The sequence below is a fragment of the Xenopus laevis genome, chromosome 7S (genome assembly GCF_017654675.1).
Source record: "Xenopus laevis strain J_2021 chromosome 7S, Xenopus_laevis_v10.1, whole genome shotgun sequence".
In the NCBI taxonomy this organism is placed as follows: Eukaryota; Metazoa; Chordata; class Amphibia; order Anura; family Pipidae; genus Xenopus; species Xenopus laevis.
This window is the reverse complement of record NC_054384.1, coordinates 104,705,990-104,731,437: the sequence shown is the minus strand read 5'-3', so window position 1 is coordinate 104,731,437 and position 25,448 is coordinate 104,705,990. Positions and strand designations below refer to the sequence as shown.

General features: G+C 40.6%; 1 protein-coding gene and 1 long non-coding RNA gene across 9 annotated transcripts in view; one reads left to right on the top strand and one right to left on the bottom strand.

Annotated features, from left to right (window-relative positions):
* The window catches only part of phldb3.S (pleckstrin homology-like domain, family B, member 3 S homeolog), a 38,401-nt gene extending 18,171 nt beyond the window's left edge, over positions 1-20,230 (bottom strand). Inside the window, exons 1-4 of one of the 7 annotated variants that reach the window (XM_041571671.1) lie at positions 19,862-20,230; positions 19,327-19,625; positions 4,395-4,648; positions 488-619 (exon numbers count right to left, since the gene is read on the bottom strand). In XM_041571671.1, the coding sequence (XP_041427605.1) occupies positions 488-619; positions 4,395-4,628 (366 nt within the window). In that variant the 5' untranslated portion in view covers positions 4,629-4,648; positions 19,327-19,625; positions 19,862-20,230. Of the gene's footprint in view, positions 1-487; positions 620-4,394; positions 4,649-5,171; positions 5,432-9,702; positions 9,831-9,881; positions 10,092-19,326; positions 19,626-19,861 lie in introns of those variants that run through there. The other 6 variants (XM_041571673.1, XM_041571672.1, XM_018241709.2 and 3 more) reach the window with 6 other exon arrangements.
* A 56-nt stretch (positions 20,231-20,286) lies between these two features.
* LOC121396581 lies at positions 20,287-21,294 on the top strand. 2 transcript variants are annotated; one of them, XR_005963088.1, is made up of 2 exons: positions 20,287-20,429; positions 21,084-21,294. It is a non-coding gene; the product is annotated as an uncharacterized LOC121396581 (long non-coding RNA). The 2 variants fall into 2 exon arrangements; XR_005963089.1 differs by lacking the exon at positions 20,287-20,429 and adding an exon at positions 20,436-20,614.
* The last annotated feature ends 4,154 nt before the right edge of the window (positions 21,295-25,448 follow it).

Sequence of the window (25,448 nt, the reverse complement as noted above, 5' to 3'; positions counted from 1 at the left end):
CCTGCAATCCAGGAGTCCGTACCTCCTATAGTTACACCCCTACACACAGGGGGTTAGGGGTTTCTATCGGTTTGACTTCAAAATGTGACACTTATGATGCCAAATGGCTATTGCTGAGAAATGCTTCAGCCTACCCAGGTAATACCCAAGAGTATTCTTGGCTGCTGGTGTAGAAAGGCCTTTTGTGTTATTACCAAGGCCAGTGTGTACCCATGGGGCCCTTGTTGCTATTATATGATCAGTCCCTAAACAGATATTGGTCAAATAGATGTTGTTTTGGCCTCATGGCTGGGTCAGTAAGATGTCCACTAGATCAGGAGTAGCCCACAAGTTTTCCAGTAAGTAAAACTGTACATTTTGTTTATGAAAATAATATAATTGTGATGGCCAAGTATCACATACATCTCAGCTTGCTCTGGTGAGGTAAGAGATTTGGGACTGCGGAAACAAAGAGACTAGGAGGGTGCACCCCTGTCCTATATGTTACCTCTATGTTCAGCTCCCTTCTCTGCAGCTGCAGCTCCCGCAGGCTCTGTTCCAGCTTTGAAATATGGTTCATGACCTTCAGCTGCTCGGTCTCCATGCACCTCTGAACTGCATTGCCAATGGCCTTCTCCTGCTGGGGAGAAAAGCAAGAAATCAAAGACATGTGAAACCATTGTATTAGCTCTTCATAAAGGCATTCTATGTCTCTACACCCACCCTTTCCTAGAATGTCTGCTGTGCTGGGGAAATTATAAAATTGGCCATATCACCAGAGCTTTGTTAGGGGGGGGGCAGGCTTAGAAGGATGCCCTGGGTCTAGAACAAATGGGTTTCTTACAGAGCAGCAGCTATAGGTATGAAACAATTGGGATACCTCAGTAACTCACTATAGATCTTATTCACCTATAGTGGGAGAGATGGTGACTAAAGTAACAGTGGGATAATAGTCTCTGGGAAGGGAGTGTGACTGTGGGATAACAGGTATAGTAGGGAGAGATGGTGTCTATAGTAACAGTGGGATAATAGTCTCTGGGAAGGGAGTGTGACTGTGGGATAGCAGGTATAGTAGGGAGAGATGGTGCCTATAGTAACAGTGGGATAAGTCTCTGGGAAGGGAGTGTGACTGTGGGATAGCAGGTATAGTAGGGAGAGATGGTGTCTATAGTAACAGTGGGATAATAGTCTCTGGGAAGGGAGTGTGACTGTGGGATAGCAGGTATAGTAGGGAGAGATGATGTCTATAGTAACAATGGGATAATAGTCTCTGGGAAGGGAGTGTGACTGTGGGATAGCAGGTATAGTAGGGAGAGATGATGTCTATAGTAACAGTGGATAATAGTCTCTGGGAAGGGAGTGTGACTGTGGGATAGCAGGTATAGTAGGGAGAGATGATGTCTATAGTAACAGTGGGATAATAGTCTCTGGAAGGGAGTGTGACTGTGGGATAGCAGGTATAGTAGGGAGAGATGATGTCTATAGTAACAGTGGATAATAGTCCTCTGGGAAGGGAGTGTGACTGTGGGATAGCAGGTATAGTAGGGAGAGATGGTGTCTATAGTAACAGTGGGATAATAGTCTCTTGGAAGGGAGTGTGATTGTGGGATAGCAGGTATAGTAGGGAGAGATGGTGCTATAGTAACAGTGGGATAATAGTCTCTGGGAAGGGAGTGTGACTGTGGGATAGCAGGTATAGTAGGGAGAGATGGTGCCTATAGTAACAGTGGGATAATTGTCTCTGGGAAGGGAGTGTGATTGTGGGATAGCAGGTATAGTAGGGAGAGATGGTGCCTATAGTAACAGTGGGATAATAGTCTCTGGGAAGGGAGTGTGACTGTGGGATAGCAGGTATAGTAGGGAGAGATGGTGCCTATAGTAACAGTGGGATAATAGTCTCTGGGAAGGGAGTGTGATGTGGGATAGCAGGTATAGTAGGGAGAGATGGTGCCTATAGTAAACAGCGGATAATTAGTCTCTGGAAGGGAGTGTGATTGTGGGATAGCAGTATAGTAGGGAGAGATGGTGCCTATAGTAACAATGGGATAATAGTCTCTGGGAAGGGAGTGTGACTGTGGGATAGCAGGTATAGTAGGGAGAGATGGTGCCTATAGTAACAGTGGATAATAGTCTCTGGAAGGGAGTGTGACTGTGGGATAGCAGGTATAGTAGGGAGAGATGGTGCTATAGTAACAGTGGATAATAGTCTCTGGGAAGGGAGTGTGACTGTGGGATAGCAGGTATAGTAGGGAGAGATGGTGTCCTATAGTAACAGTGGATAATAGTCTCTGGAAAGGGAGTGTGACTGTGGGATAGCAGGTATAGTAGGGAGAGATGCGTGTCTATAGTAACAGTGGATAATAGTCTCTGGGAAGGAGTGTTGACTGTGGGATAGCAGGTATAGTAGGGAGAGATGGTGCTCTATAGTAACAGTGGATAATAGTCTCTGGAAGGGAGTGTGACTGTGGGATAGCAGGTATAGTAGGGAGAGATGGTGCCTATAGTAACAGTGGATAATAGTCTCTGGGAAGGGAGTGTGACTGTGGATAGCAGGTATAGTAGGGAGAGATGGTGCCTATAGTAACAGTGGATAATAGTCTCTGGAAGGGAGTGTGACTGTGGGATAGCAGGTATACGTAGGGAGAGATGGTGCCTATAGTAACAGTGGATAATAGTCTCTGGGAAGGGAGTGTGACTGTGGGATAGCAGGTATAGTAGGGAGAGATGGTGCCTATAGTAACAGTGGATAATAGTCTCTGGGAAGGGAGTGTGGATGTGAGATAGCAGGTATAAAAGCCATATTGTTTGGACCTTGCTGTATTTTTTTAAAGAAAAGAACAAGGTTCTGTCTCCACTGCAAAATCAGGAAGTCCAGTGTTTGTCTTTGAACACAAGAACAAAGGGGAAAATTCCTAACTTTCTATGTGCATTTTTCTCTTTATTTTCCATATAAACCAGCCCAAGGCTTATATTTATATGTGAAAATGCTGGTTATGAAGATGGACATTAATTGGTTATTGGTGTATCTTGATTTCATTTACACCCAGTGCACAGGGAGAAGTTGGAAGAGATATGAAGAAGTGTTTACTATAAATATACTGTATATAGTGTACAAGCTGTGCACTTCCCTGTTTTCGTCAATGTCATGTCTATTCTAAGAATTCTGGATACTCTGTTACAAAAACTTACAAGGCTATGTACACACTGAGTATTTCAACAATACATTATTTTGTATTTTTATAGGGGCAGCTCTAGACTCAGGCCTATCCCACGAATTTTTCACATTGAAACAACTATTACAAAGATATATATGAAATGAATCCCTTAATCTCAATCAGGGAGGATAGTCTGTTTCTGTAGAAAACATGGGGAGAGTACAAGGTTACTATAATACAACATACTCAAAATAGTTTTCCCCAGAAGCCCTCTGGTTCCAGATTATTGCTCTCTCACCCATCATCACCCTGTCACTTGTAGAGTTCAAAGACGTCAGCAGAAGTGTGAGGCTCAGATAAAATTTACGGTTGGTCTTGTTCTATCCCAGGCCTGTCTGACTATAAGCACCTTATACAGGCAGAGTGATAACATTTATCTCAAAGTGCTGTTCAACTGTTTCTCATATCTGGGAGCCCAGTGGTCTCACATGGTGAACATTTTAACTCTTGTACTGTCTCAAATTGTACAGTTTTCCCTCGTTCCACTTCCTGAATAAGATAAATGTAGAATGTCCAGCAATGATTGAGTAACTTCACTTCAGTCTCCTATTTTTAGTTGTACATATGCTTTAAAGGGATACTGTCATGGGAAAAAAAATTTTTCAAAATGAATCAGTTAATAGTGCTGCTCCAGAAGAATTCTGCACTGAAAACCATTTCTCAAAAGAGCAAACAGATTTTTTTATATTCAATTTTGAAATCTGACATGGGGCTAGACATATTGCCAATTTCCCAGCTGCCCCCAGTCATGTGACTTGTGCTCTGATAAACTTCAATCACTCTTTACTGCTGTACTGCAAGTTGGAGTGATATCACCCCCTCCCTTCCCCCCCAGCAGCCAAACAAAAGAACAATGGGAAGGTAACCAGATAGCAGCTCCCTAACACAAGATAACAGCTGCCTGGTAGATCTAAGAACAACACTCAATAGTAAAAACCCATGTCCCACTGAGACACATTCAGTTACATTGAGAAGGAAAAACAGCAGCCTGCCAGAAAGCATTTCTCTCCTAAAGTGCAGGCAAAAGTCACATGACTTGGGGCAGCTGGGAAATAAAATGTGAACAAATGACAGGAGTGGCCTAGGGGCTTCAGCTAAAATGAAAATGTGGAAAGATTTAGAGAAGGGCATTTTCACTGGACAGATTCCCAGGTCAAAGGGGCCCCTTGGGGAAAAGGTTCCTCTTGCAAAGATACTCACCTGGGCAGGTGCACTCTCTGTGCTGCTGGTCTCCTCCTCATCGGTACTGTCAGTCACACGTCCACCCTCAGAGGACACCGAATCTCTTTCCGCTTCCTCTGCTGGGGGCTCACACCGACAATCCTCCTCACTCTTTCGCTCTGGGGACATCAGTCTTGTTTTCTGGTTGGCTGGCTCTCGGGGGGCTAGAAGCTCCAGTTGGCCCAGGAGGAATCCTGGGTTTCCCACAACCATGGATTACTGGAGTAGACCCTCTGCGTGGAGAGAGAGAGAGAAGGAGAGTTGGGAATTGAGCACTAGTACTGTGGTACATTAGCCATATGTATGGGCAATGAAAATTATGAAGATTTTAAAGTCAAACCCCAATGGAAGACAAACTGAAGCTCCTCAAGCAACACGTCTCCCCCTACTTGACTATACCCTGCAGGTGTGGGAACATAATGTAGTTTCCTCCTTTACCTACTCGCCCTGCTTTTCTTAACATTCTTCTTCAAATACGCCCACAAAAGTCACCCTGTTCTCTTACTGACTTGTGCTACTTTTCTTGACTTTGGCCGCATAAAGTCATTCCTGTCTTTATATGTAGTGATGGGCGAATTTGCGTTGTTTCAATTCGCCGAAAAATGTGCGAATTTCCAGCGAAATTCGTAAAACGGCAAAAATTTTGCGAACCGGCGTTTCGCAAATCACCCAAATTCGCCCTGAATTCATGCCTGCCGAATAAATTCGCCCATCACTATTTATATGGTCATGTAACGTACAGTCGTTCCTACTTACTACTCTTCTTGCAGACCAAACATAGCTTCCTCCCTGTATTCTTCTCTTACTGACTCTCCCCTGCAAATATGAGCAGGTATGGTGGTTTCCTCTCTTACCCATGTACCCTGCTCCCTGCAGTTATGGGAACATAAGATAATTTGCCAAATAAGCTTCACTGAGGAATTTTGTTCCAGTTAACACAACACATGCAATTGGCAATGATACGAAAAAATCAAGAAAAAAAATGTAAAAGCAAAACAAACTAAACCGTCTACGAGAGAGAGATTCAAAAACAACCCTCGCTGATTCGAAGAACTTTTGTTTTCCCAGCAGATTTGTAGCAGGGGATGTCCTTTTAGTTCCAAAAGGACATTCTCAATGATTTGTGAATATGCTGATCCAGCAGCAAGTTATGGGAAAACCCATAAACAAGAAGTCACTGTTCCATCAACATTTATGAGAACTTCATCTACTGTGTGGCAAAGTCACCAACTACAAAGAACTTCCGGTACAACATTTACAGCTTCTATTCTAAGGACTTTCCTTTAGACCAAAGAGAAAATAATGATAATATTTTGAATTGCTTTATCATAAATGAAAATGGCACAATTGGGAATATATAGGCCCCAGGATATGACAACATGCTATTAACCTAGACTCCAGCAGGACTGAACTTGGGCATTTGACTCTCAGGTAAGGAAGTAACTTATTAAAGGTAGGAGAGTTTCCATCAATGCTCCTGAACTATGGGGAAACATCTAGGCCATAGACAACATAATTGGATTATAAATGAGTATTCCTGCATATGATATAATAAGTATTCTCCTGTTATTCTTGGTGCCATACTATGATGATCACTCAATGTAATGTGGACATTGGTTCAGTCATAAATCTAAATATTAGGATATAAATATTAGGAATATCCCATCAGGAGGTCCTCTCCTAAAGAGATCTGCATTGTGGTCAGTTCAGCAGAACTAGACCTGCCACCTAGAGAGGCTCCCTGAATTCTTTGCAATTTTGACTTTCATGGTGTCTGAATCTAATGCAGATGAGTGTAGCTCAGTAACCCTGACCAAGTGTTAAGGTGGCCATAGACGTAGAGATCCGCTTGTTTAGCGATGTCTTTCGGCCAGATATCGATCGGGGAAGCCCATCAGATGGTCCCACACACAGGCCAATAAGCTGCTGACTCGGTCTGTTGGCAGATTTTATCAGCCCGTGTATGGGGGCCTTAAGGCAAGGCTCTTTATCTCTATGTTTTGGAATGCCAATATGATTACACATGTCTCTTCCCACTACTCTGGCCTTTGTGCCACCAATTTAAAGAAAACATTAATCCACCTATAAAACACATAACTGAGTTTCATGGTTCGTGTCGCCTAAAGATCTGCCTCAGTCTGGAAATATTTCGATCTGTGTATTTACCAAATGTACAAGTGCCATACAACATAAACTCACGTTCCAGCATTTAACTTTGAGCAATGTGTGTTGTCATACAAAATATATCAGTGCAAGAGCAAACAGTTGCCTAATAATAGCCATAAAAACGACATTAAGCACTTTCCTTTGTTTTCTCACACCAGCCCCATTGTAATATTCATCTCAACCTCATCCTTGCAATTGCACCTTGCACGGCACACCTTCCATTGCTTGTCAGGCTGAACCAGTAAGAGTATTTTGTATGCTGATCCTACAGTTCTAGAATATACGGATATTTACCTGCTTAATCCTCAGTTTTATTCTTAGACACCTGATCAGTCAAACGTTTTAACTTGTTTTTTAAGCTAGGAATGTTCCTTAATTAAGAAACATTGTCACTTTTGTTTTCTTGTTGGTTTATCTTTGTACCGTTTAGAGTTGCCTTACTGCCTTCCCGCTGGCAAGAATACGAATCCCCAGCGGGATTGCTTCGGATTTCGAAAGTAGCCCCGTGAGGGAGAACACTAGATCCTAATTTACAATTTGTAGATATGCCTATATTTGTAATCTCTATCAACTGGTACAAACCTGCCATAGTATTATGGCGTCAATAGTTGCTCTAACAAGAACTACCAACTCTAAAGAGGACAGTTGATTTCTAAATTTGATTTGTGGCTCTTTTCCTTTGAACCTTCAAAGATAAACGTTTTGGTTTCATCCCAATCAAAAGAAGACATTGTGACATGAGCAACAATGGAGGATCGAGCTGTTCCATTAATAATTCATATCCAAAATCTCCCTTGGGCTCCTCTTTTTGTTTATAGGGACTCAACAGCTGCAAGATAGGAAAGGGTTGGACTCTTATTAACACATAAGTTCCTTTATAGCTTCATGTAGATGTAAAGGGCAACGAATATACAGCAGTTACTTGATGCTCAATGTTGGAACTCGACAATGCTTTCCTGTGGACAGTCAAGTTTGTACCAAGTCCAGTAGCCCATAGCAATCAATCAGCAAGTAGCTTTTAGTGGACATTTCCAATGGATGTATCTTACCTGGTGGCAACTTTGTCACTGAGTAATCAGTTGCTAAATTATTCAAGCACCCTATAAGGCCCAACATTTGGCTAGGGTCAACCTTAGATTATAACAAAGTTCAGAGTTGGACTTGGGCATACATTGGAAAAAAAACTGGTGGGCCCTGCTAACCCCAAACGAATAATTCCACCGGCACACAGGTCTTTAGTTGCAAGCAGGGACAACCCTTGCTGTATTTTTATTTGCGTGATGCAATGTTTCGGGGTGATCCCCTTTGCTTGACAAGGGGATCACCCCGAAACGTTGCATCACGCAAATAAAAATACAGCAAGGGTTGTCCCTGCTTGCAACTTAAGACCTGTGTGCTGGTGGAATTATTCGTTCTGGAAGTTTGTGGGTTTCCGAAGCCCTCTCGGCCGGGCACCGGGCAATATACGATTTGGAGAGCCAGGGTGTGCAAGCTGGTAACTATATCTGTTTCCCTGCTAACCCTGGCCTGCTCCTCATGGCACTGTTGATGCATGGCGGTGGCCTTTGAGGTTCTAGACTCAGAAAACGCAGTCCAACACTGTCAAGGTTGGAATATTGCTGAATCTGGCACAGTTTCAAGAATAACAAAGACATCAAAGAAATACTTACCCAATATCTTGTTCTCATTGAACTTCAAAAGGTTCAGGTAGTATCTATAGCCCCCAAACTCAGACTCAGCCCCCCACCCTGTTGAAACCCATATTATGGGAACCAATGGGTAATGTCATAGCATATTTGTCTTAATTTAGTAATCCAAATATACTATGCAGATATTTGTTGGCAATATTCCAAAAGCGGGCATACATGGACGGGTCTAGTACGTTCTCTGAACAGCTGGAGAGAATAAGAGGGGTATGGCAGCCTTTCCATTGCTCTGATCATTTGTTCAAAGAGCATGAATGATCAGAAATGCAGGAAGCCAATTGGCCGACATGGTGCATCAGCAGATTTTTAGGATGACTGATATCCATCATAAATGGATATGGGTCAAGATCAGCAAATCCCTATACACGGCAGACAATTTTATGTTCTGAGTATGGCCTCATTTACAGCATTAGACCGGTGCAAACTGTAAACTGGATGCTGATTGGTCCTTTGAAATGATAAGGTAAACTGGAATGATCATAAATTAGCATTTAAGAGTAAAATGGCCAATGGTGAAGAAAAGAAGCTCAACACCCCCCCCTGGTAGTGCTCAGAAGAATGATTACAGGGAAAGGAAGGCAGAAAAGTATACAATTTAACCAAGAAGAATCTCAGGAGCATTGAGTCATGCGTTTGTTTGCCATTCATTTTACAAGGATGTTTATAGTATGAACTTCATGATGACAATGATGTATATTTCTTTGGGTTTAGTCTGTGGTATCTACTAGCATTATACTTGATTGCAAAGAACTGGGGACCATATGAGGCATTGAGAAGGGGTCTGTACTTTGACATATTCAATAATTTACAATTTACACTGTTTGTGGGTTTTTTGTCACTTTTTGGTCCTACTGGTTACTAGTTAGAGTGGCATTCTGGGTGATGGGGTCATTGACCCTCACAACCAATCCATATTCAAAAAACTAGCTCTGCTTTCTGATTTTTTCTGGGGGAAAAGATTTTTTCTGGTTAGAAGAAGGCAGAATATCAAGGGAATTAAAGCTATTTAGACTTTTATTGCCCCATTGTTTGTTATTTACAAAGCTTGCTGCCTGATTGGCTACTTCTAAAGTCCGTTACCCATTTTAGGACTTTAATGGTGCATGAATACAAACATTCTGGTCACTTCACATTCTTCTTATAACCAGCACTGAACCATTCATCCCTTTAATACAAACAGAAAAGTCCCATATTATTTTACAAGGTTGTGCTTGAGAGGTCACTAAATAGAGAACGCATTTTTTTCCAGGATCTTCAGAAATTTTCCGGAAACCTATAAAATGATCTCTGTCTCAACGTGAGAGTAGGAAATGTTGTTTGTTCTCATTGGTTGGGCGTTAGCAGCCATTCAAAAAGTCAGACAATGGTATCATTCCATTTCAAGCCTGTCCCGACGTGTTTGTTCCCACACATACCTGCACATGGGTGCACACCTCTGTACTCCATGCTAATTACTAATTCATGCACAAATGTCAGCCTACGGGCACTTGGTTGGGAAGACATCAAGAAGCAAGGAATATTGTGATGTTGGCAGGTATTTATCCTAAGGGAGATCAGACAAGAGATAATATTGGCACATTGGTTTGATAATTACCTTTTCAAAATGACCCTCTTGATGCCCCTCTTGTCTGTATACTTTCCAAATGAGAACCTCTATGATATATGGGACACCATGGCGTCATGTAGGCCTAGGGCTAACAAGATTTACTAGACCATCATATACCTACATGAGCCAATAGGCTCCTGTCCGGTGGGTTGGTTATCGTGTAATATGAAGGTCCATGCAATGCCCCAATGAACAAATCTAAGAGAAACATAGAAGGATCTTCTTTAAAAAGGACATTGTAGAAGACAATTGTAGTTATCTATATGTGGCCAGATGGTTGTGCCAAGACAGATGGGCATAGTGGTCAGTATTAGCAAACCCTTGCGTGTAAGGTCACTATAGTTCCCATGTTTTCTGCATAAAAAATACCAACTTATTTATCTCTGTTACATTGCATCAAGTCTCAACCAGTTGAGTTGGTAAAATATAGGCCAAATAGCCAGGCGGAAACTCCTTTGACCACTTTTTTAAAGCCAACGGGGCCAACAATGGGGTCACCCAGAGAAGAGGAGGTACATGACACAAGGGGTTCCCTGATGCTGAAGTCTTATGGGCTGAAAGGCAATTAGAAAGATTACATCACATACCCGTCTCACTTCGACAGAAAATTTGCAGAACTCCGGAAAAATTTGGCGGAATTGGCAAAAAATTCATATTGAATTCATATTGAAATCAATGAGCTCCAAATTATTTTTGACACGCAACAATTTTGACACGAGGGACAATTTTTATACACACGACTCTTTTGTCCAAATACATTAAAGTCAATGGGCGTCCAAAAATTGTTTTTTTCGCAGCAAATTATTCCACATTGAACCATTCGCGGGCGTCGAAGTGCGAGAAAATTCACCGTGCCTGCTGAATAAATTCTCCCATCACTACATAATACTTAATAATTCTACTAATAATAACAATGGCCCCACTCTGCTCAAGGGTTACATGGACTCGATTGTATGACCCTAATAATAATTATCACCGTCATTTTAATATAAACTGGTCCTCAAATACATTGTATGATGTTGCACCAAAGTTGTGGTCAGGCTAAAGATTGCAAAAAGAAAGTATATATATATATATATAGATAGCGTTTCCTATTCTGTTTCCTGTGTACAACTGTCAGATTCTGATTTTAAAGCAGTAACTGCTTTACTTTAATAGGCTATAAACGTTGCTTTCTTTTTGCTTATATAACTTGTAGTTTGATTTCTCATCATGAAAAACAAAATGAGATCTCACTCTGTCTGGGCTAAATTCTGTGATTTTGTTCTAGTGAAACCCCCTTCTCATGTTACCCGATTACTATCTGTCCAGCCTCCAATTCTCTGAAAAACACTTTCATGTAAACTTTAGACATTGGATACTGTCATGGGAAAACATGTTTTTATCAAAGTGTATCTGTTCCAGCCGACTTCTGCACTGAAATCTGTTTTATAAGAAAAGTTAACTTTTTTTTATATTTAATTTTGAAATCTGACATGGGGCTAGACATATTGTCAGTTTCCCAGATGCCCCCAGTCATGTGACTTGTGCTCTGTCTGGGACAGCCAATAACAAATAAAAATATACATTTTCAGCCATTAAATGACTTTAGTCATGGGGCAAAAAGGGCAAGTCAACCCGAAAATAAACATTTGTCTAATAAAAGAACACATAATTCTAAGCAACTTTCCAATATACATGTATCAATCATTGTCAGTGTTATCAACATTTTTGTGAAAGCAGCATTTGCTGAACTCCTGGTTGTTACTTTTTAAACAATGTTGCAAGTTCCCCGGCAGCAAAGACAGGTCTGTTAATCAGCTCCTTGTCTTACATTGTATCAACAGTCTGAACCACCAGTGCAGAGAATAGAAGGGGACAGAAACTGCTTTCAATAGCAAATACATATATAAACATAACTTAAAAACTATAGGACGTTTTTCATGAATGTATATTGCAAAGTTGCTGAGAATTGTGTTGTCTTTTATTAGGCAAAACATTATTTTTTGGCTTGACATTTCCGTCAAGCTAAATAAATACCGCTGGGTTCCATTTGGTAGACATTATTTATAGCACTTTTATTTTGCAGTTATTTTGTGCATGGGTTATAATCACACTCACACAAAACATTCCTAACAGTCAGCCTGTGTTTTCCGTTCCTTTAAAAGGTTAAATGACAGGCTCGCATGACATGTATCTGCATTACCTGTTTGCCTGGTCTTCTCTTAGTTGCACCACCAGCTTCTGCCTCTGGCTGTCCCTGCCCTTAAAGGGGTTGTTCACCTTTCCTCACGAGTTAACTTCGGGCGACTTCGCAAAGCCGAAGCGATCTGAGTGCCATCCCGCCAGCAATTTAGATTCTAGCCGGCGAGAAGGCTTTTCAGAGAGATTAGTCGCCCAAAGAAGAAACGATTTGTTGCTGGGCGACTAATCTCCCGAAATAGCAGCCTGTGTCTCTGCCCTAACAATTTAAGATAATCAGGTCTCTTGGGGAAACTGTGACTTGCCGCTTAAAGGACAATTCACCTTCATTAGCAAAACTGTAAAAACATATCAAAACCACAGAGTTTAAACTTTCATAACCTGCCACATTTTGTAAAATGAACATGGTAATTAGGGGGTGTGGCCACAACAATGCGTGAGCTCCACGCAGCAAATCTTTCTATTTCCAAAATGTTGGGAGCTATGTATATACTTTCAGAGAGTTTCAGTTCTGCAACAGCCGCACCGCAGTCACTTCTTCCTGTAATCACAAAACTGTATTGGAAGGGACATTACATTAAACCTTACAATTAAGTTTTTTTTTTTTTTTTTAAATCATGTTTTTTTTTTAATTATGGGACCTTTTTCCTTCCACAGCTCTGAGGTTTGCTATTTCAGTTTTCATCACTGCGTGGTTGCTAGGGTCCCTTTAGGTAGCAACCATAGCAGCGTTTCAACAACAACGAAGAGGAAGAACTGAAACATAAGTAATAAAAACGAATAGAGTCTGGCTGCACAATGATTGTGGAATGTAGTTGTTAATGAAACTGACATCAGTCAACGTCATAGTGTTTTTATTTTCCAGGTAAAAAAAAGGTATATTTAAAGTTGAATTCTTACTTTAATTTAAACATCTTTAAAGTTGCTTTGATTTCCTCCCCCTACAGCATTCTTAGAATAATTTAAGGCCAGCAGGTTAAGGTTTCAAAGGCTATAAATCAGCCTAAATTAATATAATTATACCCATGTGCTTTACACAGTACATAGTCACCCTGCAAATAAATGTCGAGCTATTGGCCTTAGGAGGTGGCTGGGATTTGTAGTTAATAGCTGAAATGTTATAAGGTACAGAACCCATTAAATATATATTCATTGTATATTGTGAGATGTACCTGCACCCTGACAAACTCAATGACTGTTGAAGGATGCAGGGAGTTGCATCTAGGCAGCAGCTCAGAAGCCGCTTGTCTCTTTAACATTTGATGACACAATCCCTTTATTTGTCTGGACAAATTCCTGGTACAATTTGGTGCTGGCTGGAGAAGGACCCGTCTGACCTGTGCACATGATATTGCAAGGTTATATGTAAAGCAGTGCAGTCAGCAGCAGTTCCCTTCCCCCTAGAACATGTATTCCTAATTTCTTAACTTCCTGAACAAATATTGCTCATTGCAACTACATTTTGGGAGTCTTTGCAATGAAAAGTATATATATATATATATATATATATATATATATAAAACAAACGAAGGATCAGCACTCTCTGTAATTTGTGAAATGATGCTCTTTTATTGATACAGCATCTCATCCAACGTTTCATTCCCACCTGGAGACTTTTCTCAAGGATCATTCACCATATATACCATAGTAATGGAGAGCACACACAAAAAAATCCAACAACTGCCTGGGTGCCAAGTGGTAGTTCAACAAGCACATCCACATCTCTGACGCAGAACTGGCTTAAAAATTGAAAAATCCTTTTTATTGAGCAAAATCATATCTGGTCACATATTAAGACCTTTTCTGAAGATCTTGATAAAGGTCTGAATATGTGACCGAAATGTTGATTTTGCACAAGAAACAGGATTTTTTTAAAATTTTTAAGCAAGTCCTGCGAGTGCTGAGTTATTACTGTGGATATATATATATATATATATATATATATATATATATATAGAGAAGTGAAGAAGCTCGCACTCACAGGACTTATCAAAATCAAAAATGGTGTTTATTTCAATATAAGTAACTTATATTGAGTTACTTATATTGAAATAAACACCATTTTTGATTTTGATAAGTCCTGTGAGTGCGAGCTTCTTCACTTCTCTACTTAATTTTTGGGCATATTGCACCCAGGCAGCGATGACTTTTTGACGTGCTGTGCCGGCTTCCTGATTATCTTATATATATATATATATATATATATATATATATATATATATATATATATATATATATATATATATATATATATATATATATATATATATATTATCCCATAGACTTAAATAATTCACATTTTTAAAAATGATTTCCTTTTTCTCTGTAATAATATCATAATAAAACAGTAGCTTGTTGTACTATCCCAACTAAGATATAATTAATTAATCCTTACTGGAAGCGAAACCAGTCAATTTTTCTAGTAGACTACTTCCCATACCTATAAATATATATATATATATATATATATATATATATTATATATATATATATATATATATATATATCTATATATATATATATATATATATATATATATATATATATATACTGTACTTCTTTCTGTAGCCTACCAACATGAAAAGAGAAGCTTGGCTAAGGTAACAATTAATTATGATTGGTTTGCCAGCTCGTTAAATTTGTAATCCCTGCAATTTAGCATTTGCCTATGACTATGTCTAAGAGAAGCATAGAATGTGTCAGGCTGTGTTATAGGATTATCAATGAATTCCTTTTGCCTTTGGAAGCCTGGTGCGGAGCAGCTTATTGACTACCTGCCTTTCCTCGTAGGGTTAGGGGAGGCAAAGCCGCCATATTTTTTTTATCTCAGGAAGTTACATTTCCTAAACAGATCTTCGTTCGAAATGAAGGAGTTGGCACTTTGACTGGTTGTGCCCTGCTTATGAGATATGGGCTATTGTAATAAAAAATATCACAAATATCGGCTGTGTTTCCAGGTGCAGTGAATGAGGCACGTGCACACACCTTGCACACACACAACTTGGCTTCACACAAATATACACACCCAATAGAGTTACCCGGATTCCACAGGCTGTGACCAGCTGGTATTTACTGGTGAGTGACAAAAGCATGGCAGGTGCATGAGGCTGGACATCAATTTGCTGTATACACAATGTATTCCTAAATAAGAAGAATCTCAGATATGTGATGTTCAAAAATGCGATTGGTTGTTATTGACAACTGCACTTGAGCAAATTCATCTAGGCACGTCTTTTATGCGTCTTTGGTTAAATGAACAGTTCAGGGTAAAAATAAAAACTGGGTAAATAAATAGGCTGTGCAAAATAAAAAAATGTATCTAATATAGTTGGTTAGCCAAAAATGTAATGTATAAAGGCTGGAGTGACTGGATGTGTAACATAATAGCCAGAACACTACTTCCTGCTTTTCAGCTCTCTAACTCTGAGTTAGTCAGTGACTATAAGGGGGGCCACATGGGACATAACTGTTCAGTGAGTTTGCAATTGATCCTCAACATTCAGCTCAGATTCAAAAGCAACAGTTATGTCCCATGTGGCCCACATCAAGTCACTGATTGGTTACTGCCTGGTAACCAATCAGAGGAAACCAAGAGAGCTGAAAAGCAGGAAGTAGTGTTCTGGATATTATGTTACACATCCAGTCACTCCAGCCTTTATACATTACATTTTTGCCTAATTAACTTTATTAGATATATTTTTTTATTTTGCACAGCCTATCTATTTACCCAGTTTTTATTTTTATACTGATCAATTCCTTTAAAGGGGTTGTTCACCTTTAAAGAAACTTTTAATATGATGAGGGATATTCTAAAACAATATGCATTTTTTTCATTTTATTATTTGCATATTATTTGTGTTTTTTTAGTTATTTAGCTTTTTATTCAGCCGCTCTTTAGTTTGCAGTTTCAGCAAACTGGTTGCTAGGATCCAAATTCCCCTAGCAACCATGCATTGATTTGAATAAAAGACCTTTATAGGAGAGGAGCGGAATAGAAAGATGAGTAATACAAAGTAGCAATAACAATACATTTGTAGCCTTACAGAGCATTTGTTTTGAGATGGGGTCAGTGACCCCTATTTGAAAGGTCGAAAGAGTCAGAAAAATAATGAAAGAGCCAGAAAAATAATGAAGACCATTTGAAAAGTTACGTAAAATTGGCCATTCTATAACATAGTAGAAGTTAACATAAAGGTGAACCACCTCTTTAACGTTGTGTTTACGAGCCCATTTCTGTTCTTTATCTTCTCTCTTAGACCTGCATCTTCTACCCACTGGTTATGCTTAATAACAAGCCAAATGGCTGATATTGTAATTAATGAATTGTAATTAATGAATTCATTAACAGACTGTGCTGTGACAAGCCGCAATCCCTGCCTGTACCTCCTCACCAAAGTCCACTTAGAAGCCTGCAAATAATTGACCACAAATAGTGCACAAAACTTTTCCATAGCCCGGGGCAAAGAAACCTAATGGTTTTGACCCAGTTACTCCAGCATTGTGTCTCCCAGCAGAGGAATGGTATCGGCCCAAATCCTCTTTGAATAGGGTCATGGGCAGTGCTAGAGACCACAACCTAAGACAATTACAGGTATGGGATCTGTTATCCGGAAACTCATTATCCAGAAAGCTCCAAATTAAGGAAAGGCCATCTCCCATAGACTCCATTTTATCCAAATAATCCAATTTTTAAAAATGATTTCCTTTTTCTGTGTAATAATAAAATATTATCTTGTACTTGATCCCAACTAAGATTTAATTACTCCTTATTGGAAGCAAAACCAGCCTATTGGGTTTATTTATTGTTTATCCAACAGGAAGCTGATATTGATTATTTAATTAATGCACCGAAAATAAAGGGTAGCTGGGTAGATCATGTTGTTTTTGTCATAGGCTCCCAGAATTACCTGGACTAGTTACAAGAAAAAGGTACAGGTATGATCCATTATACAGAAACCCGTTATCCAGACAGCTTCAAATTATGGGATGGCTGTCCCCCATAGACTCCATTATATCCAAATAATCATTTGGATCTGTAATAATGATCATTGATCCCAACTAAGATATAATTAATCCTTATTGGAAGCAAAACCAGCCTATTGGGTTTATTAAGGGGCCGATTCACTAAATTCAAGTGAAGGAATCGAAGTAAAAAAACTTCGAATTTCTAAGTATTTTTGGGCTACTTCGACCATCGAATGGGCTACTTCGACCTACGACTACGACTTTGAATCGAAGGATTCGAACTAAAAATCGTTCGACTATTCGACCATTCGATAATCGAAGTACTGTCTCTTTAAAAAAAACTTCGACCCCCTAGTTCGGCAGCTAAAAGCTACCGAAGTCAATGTTAGCCTATGGGGACCTTCCCCATAGGCTTTCCTAAGTTTTTTTGATCGAAGGATTATTCCTTCGATCGTTGGATTAAAATCCATCGAATCGTTTGATTCGAAGGATTTTATCGTTCGATCGAAGGAATAATCCTTCGATCGTACGATCGCAGAATTTGCGCTAAATCCTTCGACTTCGATATTCGAAGTCGAAGGATTTCAATTCCTAGTCAAATATCGAGGGTTAATTAATTAACCCTCGATATTCGACTCTTAATGAATCAGCCCCTTAATGTTTACATGATTTTCTAGTAGACTTAAGGTAGGAAGATCCAAATTATGGAAAGATCCATTATCTTGAAAACCCCAGGTCCAAGCATTCTGGAAAACAACCCCCATACCTGTAATAAAAGAACATTAGCTCATATTGTAATTATTTACTAAAACTGGGCATGTTGGCCCCAAAGTTTGCTCCAAGAATGTAACCAGTAGCATCAAATATATGTTGACTTTTTTTAATGCATTTAAAAATGAAAATAACTGCCCAAAACAACAAAAGTCGGACACTCCTATACTAGAGGAGGTGCTGATCAATAAATCCACAAGTGGGATTTCCAGTTGTAGCTGAAGCAGCTAATGATTGTAGCAGTAGATCTAGGAGGGTATCTGATTGGAGATGTCGATTAACAACAGATGGAGCACCATTGGCTGACTGTCTCTGCTACAGGACCTTGGAGTTAATGAGCTGCTGATCATTAATCCAGTTCAGGACTAGCATCTGTAGTTTAAACAGCTAATGATTATACCAGTAGATCTAGGAGGGTTTTTTTCTTATAATTCATTAATATTTTGAAGAATAATTTTTTAGTATCAGTATCACTTTAATGGGGTGGTTAACCTTTAAGTAAACTTTTACTTTTACTTCAAATTGTTTTTTAATTATTTGCCTTCTTCTTCTGACTCTTTTCAGCTTTCAAATGGAGGGTCATTGAGCCCATCGAAGAAACAAATGCTCCGAAAGCCTGCAAATATATTGTTTTTGCTGCCTTTTATTACTCATCTTTTTATTTAGGCCTATTGATATTTCAGTCTCTTATTCAAAACAACGCAGGGTTGCTAAGATAGCAATTATATTTCTGAAATTACAAACTGGAGAGCTGCTGAGTAAAAAGCGAAATAACTCAAAAGCCACAAATAATACAAAAACAATTGCAGATTGTCTCAGATTATGAGTTAATTTAACATCTAACAATTGAACGACCACTTTATCATCTATTTGTTGCACAACGCAGAAGCGAAACCACTGATGATGTCACATCAACTAACTAAACATTATTTATGTCACACATCTCCAAAGACAAAGATCCAAATTGTTCAGACTATGGTATTTTTCTGTCACTCTTTGTGGAGCGATTGTTGAAACAACGAAGTAGAAAAACAGGAAAGATATTGCAACCTGCCAACTAGTGAACGCTAGTGAATATCATGTGAATAACAAGAAATGCAGACCAGTGGATCTTCAGCCAAAGCCAACCTGATCTTACACAAGGCCATACATCGGATTGCTTTTGCATATTTTATAGAACTTAGTTGATGACATCACTAAGCACCTTATATAGTCAATGACACTTTTAACACCTATTTAGAGCTGATGACATCACTGAGCACCTATAATATTGAATGGAATATTATATAGATACCATTTCCAGAGTAGATGTGGCTTTCTTGCATTGTATCCTTATAACATACAGGATATGGTATAACATACAAAGTAACAGGGGGGCATATATATATATATTACAGTTGTCCACCTACAGATAAAAATGTCACTTCCAAGCACTTGAACTTGGGGCAGTTAGGCAGGTTAAAAAAGTTAAAAGGTTGAACTTGATAGACGTGTGTCTTTTTTCAACCTAACTTACTGTGTTACTATGTCCGTGCTTCAAGCAGAGTAAAGTGATGGCCAACAAATATGCCAAACATTGGCCAGACAGTATTGCAGCGACTGAAACGTTATGTTGCTTATTTGTGAGCTATAGAATAGATCCGTAACATCAAGATGTTGGCTGACTGCCATTCTGTACAACATAGTGCATATTATTTAATGTAGATGTCTCCAAAGTCACCCAGAATGCCCAACAGTGGCCAGAGACTGAGGATTCTGGGAGTTGTATTTAACAAGGGTTTACAATCCCAAACATCCAGCCCTATATCTGTCTACCTAGAACAACAAGAAAAAACAGTGAGTGTTGCCAAATACAACTGGGGGGAAACATTGAACAGAGAGATCTGTTTAGAATAAATCCTATTCCCCCTATACTAACTCATCTGTATGAGAGCTATAGGAGAGGGTTAACAGTTGCCTGTATATAAAGCCAAATCACACCCTTATAGGAAATTCCTAACTAGAGAAATAATCAGAGAGAGAACAGATGTATATAGATATATAGTTATTACCTGTATTTAGCAGACTGATCTCTGACCCGCTGCTCTCCAGGACCAAAGTCTCCCGTGTTCTCAGTCCGTTCCAAAGTCAGCGCTTCCCACACGTTTCTCCTTATAGTTCCACAGTCACAGCGGGTACAGATGCCAGGCTGAGTTTGGGAATGAATGGGAAACTTATTTACAGGGTGAGCTGGAACCTGTGCCAGGGGCTGAGATGGTGACCGTGCTCAGGTGGTAAGTGGGTGCGTGAATGAGTCAGCTCTTGTGCCAAGAAGTTGGCTAAAGAAAAGAAGTCTGTTTCTGAGATAGCATTTGTGAGAGCCAAGTGCCCAACAGCTGGTAAGTTTGCTCAGAGGAATATGTACACCCAGCAGCTTGTGAAGTGAATAATTCACTTCTCTAGCTCTTGTGCCTGCACTTTGCATATCCAGCCCTCTCCTTTGCACACTCCTCCTCCCTCTCTGCTCCATTGTGCCTCCCCCCCCATGCACTTATGTTCCCCTGTCACTCTTCCCTCTCGCCTGCTGCCTATCAAAACAAACCTTCTGTAAACTCCATTGTAGGAAAGATCTCCTTTTCAGTAAGTACAATAGGCTGTCTGTGCTGTTGTGCAGCAAGTTTCTGTGTATTTGCACCGCTTCAACCAGAAAGTGAACAAATAAATGCTGCCCACACCCCCTGCCTGGCTGCAGAAACCCAGAGAAACCAGATAAAGTGGAGAGAAACCAGTGGAAACCTTGGTTTTCTTATGTGACCCCTGCAGAGGTACCACCGACCCCCCCAGTTCCCTGCTGTTTGTATGAAACCAACTCAATTAACCAACTGCATTTACTGTGCCCCATGGAACTGTGAACACATTGAAATGTCAGAATAAGGTCCCCTAAAAATACAGCCCATTGTCGGGAGGACACAGGGCTCCTTTAAGAGTAACTCTTAATATCCCAGGTCATTATTTGTGAATGTCGGTGGCTATGGAGTAATGTTAATGTATCCCAGATGTGTAGGTGTTTTGGCTTCAGGAAGTGTTGGAGGAAGAAAAGCTTTTTCTTGTACAAACGCCAGAGGTGTTTCCTTGTCTGCGGAGCTCATGTAAAATAGGATTTTCTTATTGAGAGAAATGTCAGGTGGTAACGACAAATCCCTACGAACACACAAAAGCCCACAGTCTGGGGGAGGGGGGGTTACACCTGGAATTTTCTTTTAACACTAACAATAACTCCTTTCAATATTTCAGCTCTTCTTAGTTTGGTTCTGAGTTCGGCACAAGGTGAAGATCACCAGCCCCACTCCATCCATTGCCATGAAGACAACAGCTAAGCACCTGGAGCCTAAGATGGTGCAACTTTACTCCCCATCACTTCTTGCACTTGAGTCTGGGGAATGAGTAAGACAAGATAAACCTTGTTAGGCTGTACATGTCCTAATAAAGATTTTTTTTACTTTTATCATTATTTTGGCTACTGCATTACTACTATAGGGTCTCTTCTAATCTACAGTATATTGTTAACCTTGCCCTGCACTTGTTTAGCTTGAGTACTATTGCTCATTGTGCCAGGAAACAATATGGCACATGGAACCAGAAATACAGACATTTAATATATTTTTGCATTTGTTCCCATTGTGTAGGGCAGTGAGTACCAACCAGTGGCTCATGCATTGCAGCCATCAGGGGGGGACAGGGGGGAGAGTTGTAGGGGGCCCGAGGGTAAGGGGGGCCCAGCCACGCCCCACTTACTTGATTAGCCGGGCCCCCCATTTTCTGAGAGCTGCTGACTTCAGGAAGGCATGGACGTTTAAGGGGCCCTGGCCACCAATTTTCTTATAATGTGTGGGGGGGGCCTGGCCACCAATTTTGGCCAACAATATTTTTTCTCATGTGGGGTCCTAGCCACCAATATTTTTTAATGGGGGGGCCCTGGCCACAAATGTTTTTTTATGGGGGGCCCTGACCACCAATATCTTTTTATTTTTTATTAACATGTGGGAACCCTAGCCACCAATATTTTTTTTTGTTTTTTTACTGTGTGGTGGGGGGTGGACCTGTGGGGTGGGGAGGGCAGACCTGTAGGTGGAGCTTGCAGTGGGCGCAGCCCAGGGGCCCCAGGAAGTTTTGTCGTATGGGGCCCTGTGATTTCTGATGGCGGTCCTGAGCTCATGAGAAACATGTTGCTCATCAACCCATTGGATGTTGCTCCCAGTGGCCTCAAAGCAGGTGCTTATTTTTCAATTCCTGGCTTGGAGGCAAGTTTTGGTTGTATAAAAAACATATGTACTGCCAAATAGAGTCTCCTGTAGGCTGCCAGTTCAAATAGAGGCTACCAAAGATCCAATGACAGCCCTTAACTGACACCCCAGGAACTTTTTTCATGCTTGTGTTGCTCCCCAACTCTTTTAACATTTGACTGTAACTCACAGGTAAATAACGTTTGGGGATCCCTTGTATAGGGAGAAAAATTGATGAACCCCCTGACATGAGACCTGGACAAGGGCAGGTATAAAGTGCAGGTTTCCTTAGACCATGGTAGGTTGCCCCTTAGTCACTACTAAGGGGCTGATTTACTAAACTTTTTTGGGTCAGGCTTTTTGTTGTGATTTGACATGACAATTGGGGATGCACCGAATCCACTATTTTGGATTCGGCTGAACCCCCGAATCCTTCGCAAAAGATTCAGCCAATACCGAACCAAATTCTAATTTGCATATGCAAATTACGGGTGGGAAGGGGGAAACATTTTTCACTTACTTGTTTTGTTACAAAAAGTCACACGATTTCCCTCCACGCCCCTAATTTGCATATGAAAATTAGGATTCCGATTTGGTTTGGCTGGGCAGAAGGATTTGGCCGAATCCCGCTGAAAAAGGCCGAATCCTGGCCAAATCCTGAACCTGGATTCGGTGCATCCCTAAAGACAATTCAGAATCTGAAAATACCCCAGCTAAACCCTGTAGATGTAGAAGTCAATGGCAGATGGGCCTTTTACAACTGGAAGATCTTTCTTTGCTTCATGTGATTTTTGAGGTTTTCGGGTAACGCTGGCTTTTGTGCATCAATATGAAAAAGTCGTGGTCATCGCGCGACAAGTCGAAGTTTTCGCAGTTGTTGCGACTTTTGGCGACTTTTTGCCGTTTGTGATTTTTCATTTCAGATCTTTTGATTAATGGCGGACATTTGTGGAAATGGGTTTATTTGTGGTTTCTTAAAAATAAAAATTTTGAGTTTAAGTAAATCCTCTCCCCCCTAAGAGTAGGGGAAGTATCTGTGCAACGAGGAGCAACTGGAAGCAAATGCTTTCTGCATGGCATGATGTGCCTGTCTAGGTTCCCAGATATGGAATATACACATATTTTGTACAAACACTTGTACATCAGGTTATTTTAATGTACACCCCAAGGAGTGACGATATCAATGTTTGGTGCTCATTTCCAGTACAGGCAGCCTCACGGCCAAGACAAACAAATGCAATAAACTATAAATTGAGGCATCTGGAATATGGAGAGCAGCATGAGGGTTACAGTTGCTCCCTTGCTTCCAGGGGTTGTAACTACAGAGGAAGCAGGGGGGCAGGAGATATAGGGGCCCCATGAAGTCCTAATTAATGAGCAATTTCAATATATATATATATATTGGTAAAACAGGACAAACTCTGGATATGTTGGGGGGCCCTAAAATTAATTTGCCGTGGGGTCCAGTAGCATGAAGCTACGTCACTGCTTGCTTCTTTTGTGACCTGCATTGGTCCCTCTTCTGACAGGTTTGCCGAGGCTCCGATTGTGTTCTGATCTCTGGGTTAGGGGTCAAACACCTGGACTACTCTCTTGCCGAACTCACCATACAAGTGTATATTGACTTCCAGTGTAGCTGGTTCCTTCAGGTCACAGAGCATTCTAGTGATTCTTCTTTGTCTGGTATCAGTTGTCCCCTATCCAATGGGCCGTTGGCTACTATTTTGTCATGTCTGTGTGCCTTGTAAATGACCTTTGCTTTGCCCCTGTCACTTTACCCCCAGGCCTCCAGCCGTCGTAGTCTCTACCTTGCAGCCACAGTAGGTGCCACTTTGTTGTAGAGACAGGTCTTATCCGGTGACTCAGGATAGTCACATTCCTGTCTGGGAGGCTCAAAAGATGACACTTGAGATTAGTTGCTGTCACTTTTTTGTGTTTTTTAAGATCAATAGGATACACTACAGATTACGATGTTGTGTTTTTGTACTTAAGGGATTCTATCATGACTTTTATGTAGTGTTTGTTTCTAAATTACACTGTTTACATTGCAAATAATTCACTCTACAATAGAAAATTTCATTCCTGAACCAAGTGTAATTTTTTTTTAGTTGTAATATTGGTGTGTAGGTGCATCTCAGATAATTTTGCCTTGTCATGTGCTTTCAGAAAGAGCCAGTGCTGCATTATGGAACTGCTTTCAGATAAGCTATTGTTTCTCCTACTCAATGTAACTGAAGGAGTCACAGTGGGACCTGGATTTTTACTATTGAGTGCTGTTCTTATCAGGGTCAAACTGGACATTGGAGGTTCCAAACAGATCGGGGGGGGATCTGGGCTGACGGGGGGCCAGGCCCGGACCGGCAATCTGTGGGTTCTGGCAAATGCCAGATGGGCTGCTATAAGGTACCATAGAAAGTCAGTATTTTAGTGGGCTGGTGGGGGCTGTTTGGGCCTCTGTGTGGGCTGATTGGGCCTCTGTGTATCTGATATGCCAGGGCCTATTTGAATTCTCAGTCCGGACCTGGTGGGGGCCCATGAGGGCCGGGCCCACTGGGTTTTTTCCCGGTTTACCTCCAGCTCAGATTCAACTCTGTTTCTTATATCTACCATCTATCCAACTTGCAGCGCAATTCTTAGTGCAGTAACCCATTTAAACTTCCCACGCCTTCTTTTCCCATCACAGTGGGACCTGGTGTTAATGGATGTGAATTTTTAAAAGCTTTTAGATACAATATTTATATATAATAATTATTGCACTTGGACACTTTGAGATTGAAGATGTAACCTGTTTTTTCAAAATTTGTTTCTCTGTATTTCACATAAGGGTTAAATTTCTTGTACTCCACATAAGGGTTAAATATTGTGGAAGGTTGCATGATGGGAAAAGAAGGCGTGGGACGTTGGGTTTAAATGGGTTACTGCACAAATAATTGTATCCTGATGAAGGGTGGGTGTTGCCCCCCCGAAACGTTGAATGTTTGGTGGCTGAATAAAAGGGGATACTCCCCGACTGCATTAACCAGTGTGTGTGTGTGCGGATCCGTTTTCTATACACATGCGTTGCAAAGGGACACGGCCGGGTCAACGGAAGAAACGCACCACCAGTTGCAGGTTTGGTGAACTACAGGTGTGCGGTAGGAGAAATTACATTGTAATCTAGGTGCATCTCAGGTCATTTTGCCTGGTCATGTGCTTTCAGAAAGAGCCAGCACTTTAGGATGGAACTGCTTTCTGGCAGGCTGTTGTTTGTCCTACTCAATGTAACTGAATGTGTCACAGTGGGACCTGGATTTTACTATGCTGTTCTTAGATCTACCAGGCAGCTGTTATCTTGTGTTAAGGTGGCCATACACGGCAGATTTTTTATTTCCATAAC